The following is a 10,509-nucleotide window of genomic DNA, read 5'->3' as shown; positions in this document are numbered from 1 at the left end:
TAGCCCCATCAGCAGTGTATGAGGATCTCTACTCTTCTACATCTTCCTCAACACGAATTATCATCAGACTTTTAAAAATTTGCCAGTCTGGCATATGTGAAATGGTATGTTGTTGGTGTGTGTCTGTGTATATAACTTTTTTTTTTTGAGACGGAATTTCACTCTTGTTTCCCAGGCTGGAGTGCAATGGTGCAATCTCGGCTCCCTGCAACCTCCGCCTCCTGGGTTCAAGCAAATCTCCTGTCTCAGCCTCCCAGGTAGCTGGGATTACAGGCATGCGCCACCATGCCCGGCTAATTTTGTATTTTTAGTAGAGACGGGGTGTCTCCATGTTGGTCAGGCTGGTCTCGAACTCCTGACCTCAGGTGATCCACCCACCTTGGTCTCCCAAAGTTCTGGGATTACAGGTGTGAGCCACTGCACCGGGCCATATGTATGTGTATATTTTACAACTTTATTGATATATAATTGATGTGCAACAAACTGCATATGTTTTAAGTGATGATTTGATTAGTAAACATCCTTGAAACCAGAGCCACAATCAAGATAATGCACATATCTATTACCTCAAAAAGTTTTCTCATGCTCCTTCCTCATGCCCCATTCTCCCTCATTCCTCATTTCCCTGATGGTAGATGAGGTTAAGCACCTTTTCATGTTTATTGGATGTTGGGATTTCTTCTTTTGTGATGAGCTCATATAAGTCTCAACAAAGTTGAACAGTGTAATGAAGTAATCAGATGGGAAACTTAGAAAGATGTGAGGTTGTGGGGATTGAAGTTAAGATTTCAGTGATACAGCAGTTCTGGGCCATTGCAAGATCCACTCGAGGCCCTGAGAGTGGGTGACTGGAGCAGAAAGGGAGGCCAACAGAGGTGAGTAGGCTGAAGAAACAAGAAGCATGGGATGTGGGATAGATCTTCCACATGAATGTTGAAGTGATTTGGATTTGGGCAAGACTAGGGGGTGGGCAAAAGGATAGAATGAAGGGAAGTGCCTGAGAGGTACAGCGGTCATGGTCTGGAAGGTGCAGTGGGGAGCAAAGAAGGGTCCCGCTCCACCTCCAGATGCAGAAGTATTTGGAGGAGGGAAAGAGTCTCTGAGGAAAGGCCTACAGGAGAAGTGGGGTCCTCTGGAGACAGCTAGGTCTCAGTTAAGGAAGGTGTTTAGGGGAGCTTTCTATTTCTGTTGTTGGGGTATTTAGCAATCCCTGTGCTATGGTTTGGATGTGGTTTATTTGTCTCCATCAAAACTCATGTTGAAATTTGATCTCCAAATGTTGGAAGGTGGGTCCTAGTGGGAGGTGTCTGGGTCATGGGGGTGGATCCTTCATGAAAGGCTTGGTGCCAGTCTTGCAGGAGTGAGTGAATTCTCCATCTCACAAGACTGGATTAGTTCTCTCAGGAATGGATCAGTTCCTGCGACAGTGGGTTGTTATAAAGCCGGGATGCCACTCAGGTTTTCCCCTCTTTGCACATGTCCACTTTCTCTTTGACCTTTTCCACTATGTTGTGACACAGCACAAAAGCCCTTGCCAGAAATCAGGGCCATGCCCTTGAACTTCTCAGCCTACAGAAACACAAGATAAAGAAATCTATTGTCTTTCTAAATTACCCAGTCTCAGGTTTTTTTTGTTTTTTTGTTTTTTTTTTTTTAGTTTAAATGCATTTTATTTTTAGACAACCTACATGACATGTTTTTCTTAAAAACAATGCCTCCACTCCAAATAAATCAGTCAAAATAATGAAGAGCTCAAGATGACATCAGTCCCATTTGTCTTAAGTCCTGGTGTTGTGTGGATGACAAACAGAAGCCAGTTATGATGACAGGTGATAGATCCAAAGTAATTGCCAAATTTGTTAACATTTTTTTCCATTTCTAAGCCATCCTTAAAGAAAATCATATATTGGGTCACACCATCCTCATGGTAGTCCGCAAAGCAACCATCTGGATTCATGTTTTCTCGTAGTTTTTGAAATTAGCAAGGACGTGCTTGATTTGTTCTGCAGCCCCTGTCATAAAAGGTTTTACTCTTTTTGGTCTTTGTTCTTCCAGTTTGCCTTTGATTGATTTCATGTAATCTTTGATGCACTTATTGTAGGCTTCTTTTGTGAAGCTTGTTTCTTGCAGGTGATGATTCATGACAATATCAACACCAGCGATTACTGTGCTTTTGGTACCTTTGCCCCCAGGGCCTTCAGTGGAGGCATTTCCACCAATGAGCAAGTCAAAAATGTAACCTTCTGTCCTACTGACTATCTTCCCCTCCACCTCCAGGCACAGCCCGTCTGTGATCTCCCGGATCTTGTAGCTGTCGGAGAACATCTCATCGTGGTTGATGAGGTCCCAGTAGATAATCATGATGGCGGCTGAAGGGAGACAATGGCGGCGCTAGGTTAGCAGGAGCCCAGAGCTCGGAGCGAGCTCAGTGCAGCCGAAGTGGTGCTGGTGGGAGAGGGGGAGTGGACGGAAAAACTCAAGTATTCTTTTATAGCAACACAAAACAGACTAAGACAGAAAATTGATACTGAGAAGTAAAGTGTTAGTGATAAGAAATGCCTGAAAATGTGGAAGCAGCTTTGGAAATGGGTAATGGGCAGAGGTTGGAAGAATTTGGAAGAGCAGGCTAGAAAAAAACAAGATTCTGGTGAGGGCTTATTAGACAAGACCACTATGGAAGGTCTGGAACCCTTTAGAGATTGGTTAAATGGTCCCAACCAGAATGCTGATGGAAATATGGACAGTAAAGGCCATTCTGCTGAGATTCCAGATGGAAATGAGGAACAACATATTGGAAACTGGAGTAAAGGCCATCCTTGTCTTAAATTGACAAAGAACTTGGATGAACTACATCTATGCCCAAAGGCTCTGTGGAAGGCTTACTACAGAATTGAACTGGCAGGGGCAGGAGATCCCTGCTCCATCTAAGATGGAATTTAATAGAATACCTGGTGGAAGAAATTTCTAAGCAGCAAAATGTTCAGGCTGCTGCATGGTTACTTCCAACTGCTTATGGTGAATTTCTGGAGAAAAGGGAAACACAGCAGAAAAATTTGGAAAATACATAGCCTGGCCAAATGGCATAGAAGAAAAGAGCATTTTCAGGAGAGGAAACCAAAGGAGCCAGGTGCTAAAATCAAGACAATGGGGAAAAAGACCCTGAAGCCATTTCAGAAATCTTCAAGGCTGCTTTTCGCATCATATGCCTGGAGGCCTAGGAGGACAGAATGGTTTCTGGGGTAAGGCCTGAGCACTGCTGCCCCTGCTCCACCTCAGGACACTGCTCCTCAGATCCCTGCTACATTGTTTCTGAGTCTGGCTGAAGCTCAGTGGCCCCAGGTACTGCTTGGGCCATCACTTCAGAGACTACAACCCATAAGCCTTAGTGGCTTCCATGTGGTGTTAAGTCTGTGAGAGCCCAGAATGCAAGAGCCGTGGAGACTTGGCAGCTTCCACCTAGATTTCAGAGGATGTATTGGAAAGCCTGGGTGCCCAAGCAAAAGCCTGCTGCAGGGGCAGAACCTCCACAGAAAGTGCTCATGAGGCAATGCCTAGTGGACCTATGGGAGTAGGGCTGCCATGGGGACCCCAGAATTATAGACCCACTGGCAGTGTGCAACCTCAGCCTGGAAAAGCCACAGGCATTCAACTCTAATCTTTGAGAGCAGCCACATGGGTAGTATTCAGCAAAGCCATGGGGCAGGGCTGCTTGAGGCCTTGGGAGCCCACTCCTTGCACCAGTGTACATCGGAAGTGGTACATGGAGTAAAAGATTAGTTTGGAGTTTTAAGATTTAATATCTGCCCTGCTGGATTTTGAACTTGTATGGGCCTGTTACCCCCCTTTTTGGGTCCGATTTCTCTCTTTTGGAATGGGTGTGTTTGCCCAATGCTTGTGCATCCATTGTATCTTGGAGGTAAATAACTTGATTTTTTTGTTGTTGTTGAGATGGAGTCTTGCTCTGTTGCCCAGGCTGGAGTGCAGTCGTGCAATCTCGGCTCACTGTAAGCTCCACCTCCTGGGTTCACACCATTCTGCTGCCTCAGCCTCCTGAGTAGCTGGGACTACAAGTGCCCACCACCATGCCAGGCTAATTTTGTTTTGTATTTTTAGTAGAGACGGGGTTTCACCATGTTAGCCAGGATGGTCTCGATCTCCTGGCCTTGTGATCTGTCCGCCTCGGCCTCCCAAAATGCTGGGATTACAGGCGTGAGCCACCGTGCCTGGCCAATAACTTGATTTTTTTTATTTTACAGACTTATAGCTGTTAGGAACTTGCCTTGAGTCTCAGATGAGACTGGACTTTTATATTGGTGCTGGAACAAGTTAAGACTTTTGGGGCTATTGGGATAGGATGATTGTAGGTTGTAGGTGAGAAGGACACTGGTTTTGGGGAGCCCAGGGTTGAAATATTATGATTTAGATGTAGTTTGTTTGTCTGCACCAAAACTCATGTTGAAATTTGATCCCCAAATGTTGGGAGGTGGGGCTAGTGGGAGGTGTTTGGAGTCATGGGAGCAGCTCCATCATGAACGGCTTGGTGCTGATCTGGTGGTAGTAAGTTCTCACTCTGGTGAGACTGGATGAGTTCTCTCAGGAATGAATCCGTTCTTGTGACAGTGTGTTGTTATAAAGCCAGGATGCCCCTCAGGTTTTCTCTTCTTTGCACATATCCACTTCCCCTTGGACCTTCTTCACCCTGTTGTGACACAGCACAAAAGCCCTTGCTAGAAGCCAAGGCCATTTCCTTGAATTTCTCAGCCTGCAGAACCGTGAGCTAAAGAAACCTCCTTTCTTTATAAATTACCCAGTCTCATATATTCTATCAACACAAAATGGACTAAGACACCCTGGAACTGGGGTTCCAGGAAAGCACAGTTGAAAACGGTGGGAGGAAGAGGAGCAGGGAAGATTAGCTAGCAGAGCCGAGTATGAAATAAGTGCTGACCAGAGGAGTTCATAGCCAGGGTAGTGACCCTTAGATAACAGGAACATGAGGTCCATTGGTCCTGATTCCCAGGGATGCTGTATGAATTGGTCTCAGCAGTGGCTCCACTGGATGGTAAACTCCATAAGGGTAGGGATTGTGTCTCCTTCAGTCACTATTCTACCCTCAGATCCTAATGCGCCACCCAGCATGTTGTAGGAGCTCATTAGACATTTGTTGAATGGAAGCATAAAACAAACGGATGGAGGAGCACACAATGCCTGGCCCATTGTAGGTGCCTGATAGATGGTAGCAACATTTTATTCATGGTATTTTATGATGGATTGATTTAGCCATTTGCATATGTGACACGACATGTCCTTGGAGAGAGTTTATTAATGGGCACTAATGAGGCTTATGAAACACTGAAGTCTATTTAAAGTCTACTAGCATGTGTCCTAAGATGGTGACACTGAAGAAAGTTATAAACCTAATAAAATGAAGTGTGATTGGTCTTAAGTAAGGAGTGGGTGAGGGAATCGGGATGGGCGTGGTGGCTTATGCCTGTCATCTTAGCACGTTGGGAGGCTGAGGCAGGAGGATCACTTGGGCCGAGGAGTTTGAGACCAGCCTGTGCAATATAGCGAGACTGTCTCTACAAAACAATTTAAAAATTAGCCACGTGTAGTGGTGCATGCCTATGGTCCCAGCTATTCAGGAAGCTGAAGAGAGAGGATTGCTTGATCCCAGAAGTTCGAGGTTGCAGTGAGCCATGATTGTGCCACCACATTCCACATTCCAGTTTGGGTAACAGAGCAAGACCCTGTCTCAAAAAAAGAAAGGTGGGGGTGGAATCAGAATAAGGATTTGTAAGTGTTTTGCCTGCACTATTCATGGGAGAAAGACACCTGTGATGGACACAGAACTGTGTCACCGAGATCCCCCTTCAAGGAAGGATTTACTGCCAGCTGCTAAAAATGCTGTCAGCGAAGAGCCTTCTTCAGCCATCAGTTCCTTCAGGGATTGCCTCAGCTTGAGACAGACATCTCACCCAAGGTCAAGCCCTTCATGGCGTGGCCCAGAGCCAATGACTTATTGAAGCGGGGATATGAAGGCCTGCCCTTTGGCCCAATGTAGGACAATGGACAGGTCATGTGAATGCCAGAGCCAGTCACTGAGTGAGCAGAAGCTTTGCGACACCTGCATTGCTGCTCTTTTCTCTTTTCTCCTCCTATTTTTTTTTTTTTTTTTGAGATGGAGTCTTGCTGAGTCACCCAGGCTGGAGTACAGTGGTACAATCTTGGTTTACTGCAACCTCTGCCTCCCGGGTTCAGTTCTCATACCTCAGCCTCTCGAGTAGCTGGGACTACAGGTGCACACCACCACATCTGGCTAATTTTTGTATTTTTAGTAGAGATGGGGTTTCGCCATGTTGTCCAGGCTGGTCTTGAACTCCTGACCTCAGGTAATCCGCCTGCCTCGGCCTCCCAAAGTGCTGGGATTACAGGCATGAGCCACCTTGCCCAGCTGCCTCCTGTCTAATCTGTTTCCTTCCTTTCTCTTCCGCAGGTGTTGATCCCTAGGGCATTCCCTAGTAAACATCCTACACAGTAAACTCCATCTAAGAGTGTGCTTCCTGCGGACTTCAACCTGTGATGACAACTTAATGTAAGGGTCAAAAACTCATATGCCTTCGGGGACCTGACAGATACTATAAGGGAATGAAGCTGGTTGGGTTTGACGCAACAGGGAGTGGTGGGAGGTAAATTGGAGAGACTGTGCTCCATTTAAATTTTTTTTTTTTTTTTGAGACAGAGTCTTGCTCTGTTGTCCAGGCTGGAGTGCAGTGGCGCAATCTCAGCTCACTGCAACCTCTGCCTCCCGGGTTCAGGCAATTCTCCTCTCTCAGCCTCCCAAGTAGCTGGGACTACAGGTGCCTGCCACCACGCCCGGCTAATTTTTGTATTTTTAGTAGAGATGGGGTTTCATCTTGTTGGTCAGGCTGGTCTCGAACTCCTGACCTCAGGTGATCCAACTGCCTTGGCCTCACAAAGTGCTGGGATTACAGGCGTGAGCCACTGTGCCCGGCCCCCTAAATTTTTAAAAATTGACAAACAGCACTGTGTACTCTAGACAATGTATGTGAATTCAATTCAGCCTGCAGCCCTCCTGTTTATGACCTTTGTTTGAGAGGTATATTCTCTCGCCTGTTAATTAACATACCAGGACCTGTCTTGTGAGTTTGGTTAGTGTGAGTAAACCCTTAAAAGCTTCATCAGCGTATGGTGGTGTGGTACTGCTGTGGTTTGAATGTGTCCTTCAAAATTTGTGTGTTGGTCATCGGTGGTGGTGGTGGGGGGGTGGACATGATGAACTGGTGGCTTTATAGGAGGAAGAGAGACCTAGGATGGCATGCTCTTGCTCTCTTGCCATGTGATGTCCCACACTCTGTTATGACTCAGTAAGAAGGCCCTGTCCAGATGCCAGAAACATGTCCTTGGACTTTTCAGCCTCCAGAACTGTAAGAAATAAGTGAATTTCTTTTCTTTATTAATTACTCAGTCTATGGTATTCTGTTATAGCAACAGAAAATGAACTAAGACAGGTACAAAGGAGTTCTGAACCTGCTGGAGTGAACACCAGACCCTGAACTGCAGGGTTCTACCAAGGGACTGCTTGCCATGAGGCCCACCTCGAGCTAGCTTCCTTTTCTGACCTTTATCTCCAACTTAAACACACACTATTGTCTGAGGGTGGCCCTGGCCCCTCTCCCTTCTCTTGTAGGTTTTCTGGCTATTTCCAGTTCTGGTCTATTTTTTGGAAGAGCAGCCCAGTGGTGTCAGGGGCCTGGGGAGACAGGGATGCTGGCTACAAGGGCCTCAGCCTTAGAGGCCTGGGACAGTTGGGAATAGATGACAAAGTTCCTTTCTTCTTTTGATGAGATTTGACTCTCAAATATGGCTGTCACCATCTGCATGGTGGGACCATACCCTTCTTGAGGGATGGAAATGATCTGGACCACATTTGGTCTGGGATTTTTGCTCCCAGCCCAGACTCACTCTGGTCTGCCTTGCTGGGTGACTTTATTGAGCTAGAGAAGAGAGAGGGAGTTTTGGCCCTGGGGATAGTTGCTAAGGCTACCTCCTCCCCTCAGGGGCCTGGTGATGGCTGCCCACTCCCCCTTGTTGACTCCAGGAACAGCTGGACTCGAATCCCAGAAATGAAGTCCCAGAACATGGGTTACCTGCCTTTAGGCCCATGGCTCCGTGGGCCAGGTTTCTGCAAGACATTCTGTGCCACATAGCTGTTTTGAGCTCTCAGGTTCGTGAGCATCAGATCCAATGTGTGTGGGCCCCATACTCGTGTGGATGGTTAAACATGCTCACAAACTGGGCGGAGTGTCTGAATAAAGGTATCATTGCTACAATGAAAACCAGAGGGTGAATCAGAAAATGATTTTAACAGAAAAAGTTTATTTTAAGAAGACACAAACAGCTCTAGCTATATAAAGAATACAGTTCAATTGCTGGTAGCAAGCCAGTAAGGAATGCCTTTATTTTTATTTTTTTATTTTTTTAGAGAAAGACAAGAAAAACCCTTTGTAATGTCACTCCACAGAGGGCTCCCTTCCATTTTGTGCTGGAATCCTAAAAAGACTGGGATCGTGATCTCTCCTACTTTCTGCTGCTTCTTGAAATGTTAGGGACACGTTCTCAGCTCTAGGAGATGTGTCTTATCTGTACCTTCCAGTTTAGGGTATTGGTCTGTGAATTCTTATCTCCCTTATTTTTCTAAGTGCATTGTTGGCACTCAGTAAGTATTAAATGGTAAGAGCTAACTTAACAAAAGTCCACCTCCTGACTGCATACTAGGACTGGCCAATGCTGATTCCTCAGTTTGCTTTTGGCAAGTGTAGTATTTTTGCTGCTTTTGGATCCAAGGCACAAGCCTGGTTTCCCTTCCTAATTCTGGAAATCCTAAACAGAAGGCATAAAGGAACTGTTTCATGGATGCTTTTAAATAGGGAAATCCTGAAAATTATTTGCATCACTGATTTTTTAAAATTTAGATTTCAGTAAGTGGGTAGATCCCTGGGCTCAAATGACAGAAATCAAACTAAAGATTCTAAGAAGCAATTTGCTGCGCTAGGAAAAGCTGCAGCCTGAGAGCTAGGTCTGAATGACTGAGTCCACATCAAATTAAAGTGCTAGCCCTCTGTATGTCGGCCTGTTTTGAATTGCCAGTGGAAAGAAGGTTTCAAGAGGCAAGAAAGGGCAAATGCTTCAGGAGCCCCCACTATCCCCTTCTTGACCAGTCTCATCAGATCTGGACCTAAGCCAGAGAACTGATGAGGGTGCTGGACAGTGTGTGTGTGTGTGTGTGTGTGTGTGTGTGTGTGTGTGTGTGTGTGTGTGCATGTGCACATGTATGGTGTGATCTGTGAATTTATTAGCCCTCACAGTCCAGGTTGAGAAACCAAACTCACACAGACACATACATGTCATCCATTCTATAATCACAACGTTTATATGAGAAAATGTGAAAATGTGAATCTGAGCTTCAGACTCCCAAGAAGCATGAGAGGTGGAGATGAGAATAGGATGGAGAGAGACGTGAAGAAGCTTTAGAACAGAGTCCATTTAGAGGTTCAAAACACAGGAGGAGGTGGTGTGCTGAATGTCTCGTGGCTGTGTTGTTGTATGGGCAATCTGAAGGAGCCCATCTCAGGGGCCAAGGGTCCAGAAGGCAGGGAAAAACTGTGGGCACAGAATATCTTCTGCACCTCATTGGTTTTCTCGCTAGGGCTGAGTGCTCTGTCCAGAACAGGTCAAAACTGCATTAGGAAATGGATACATGGATATTCCAGGTTTAAAAACCAGCCTTTGGAACCTGGTGATTTCCCTAGGAAATCATAGACTGAACTGGAATCCTACGGCCTGGGCTGCCAGACTTTCCAACGATAGCCCTAAACTCATACTAGTATAAGGCAGGACAGGGTGGACCAGGATGGGGGTCCCCAACCACATATTTGGGGGAGAAGTATGGAACAAAATAAGTAAGAGAACTCAGAAATTCTCTCCTTCCAGTTTACCCTAAACCCAGGGAAGCAGAGGCACATTGGGTAATAAGGATAGGTCTGGGGAAAAAAATGAGGGTTTCTACACTGAGGTAGTCAGTAATGAGAGAGAGAGAGAGAGAGAGAGAGAGAGAGAGAGAGAGAGAGAGAGGAGAGAGAGAGCTCATAAAGGACACTCGATTGAAGAGTAATGGTTGGCATATGCAGCTCCCCTCCAACTGCCCCTGTGCAGTCAGACTGGTCTGACAATGCAGTAGATGGGAAGGCAATAAACCACATCAGCTACTGCACAACTCAGTTATCACATGGGGCAGTTCACAGAAATGCTTGTCCCAGAAGACAGTCTGGATCAGGGGTCAGTCTAAGGCTTTGCATAGCCCATGAGCTAAGAAAGGTTTACATTGGCAGGGCGCGGTAGCTCACGCCTGTAATCCCAGCACTTTGGGAGGCTGAGGCAGGTGGATCACAAGGTTAGGAGATCGAGAACATCCTGGCCAACGTGGTG

General features: G+C 46.1%; 1 protein-coding gene across 1 annotated transcript in view; it reads right to left on the bottom strand.

Annotated features, from left to right (window-relative positions):
• Positions 1–438: 438 nt before the first annotated feature.
• The window catches only part of LOC105523859 (TPT1-like protein), a 17,268-nt gene continuing 7,197 nt past the window's right edge, over positions 439–10,509 (bottom strand). Inside the window, 2 exon segments of the mRNA XM_011958883.1 lie at positions 439–1,965; positions 1,968–2,369. Of these exon segments, the coding sequence (XP_011814273.1) occupies positions 1,736–1,965; positions 1,968–2,361 (624 nt within the window). The 5' untranslated portion in view covers positions 2,362–2,369 and the 3' untranslated portion in view covers positions 439–1,735.

This window comes from Colobus angolensis, unplaced genomic scaffold (assembly GCF_000951035.1).
Source record: "Colobus angolensis palliatus isolate OR3802 unplaced genomic scaffold, Cang.pa_1.0 Scaffold479, whole genome shotgun sequence".
In the NCBI taxonomy this organism is placed as follows: Eukaryota; Metazoa; Chordata; class Mammalia; order Primates; family Cercopithecidae; genus Colobus; species Colobus angolensis.
Note: the sequence above shows the minus strand (reverse complement) of the source record. Positions and strands in the feature narration are given on the sequence as shown.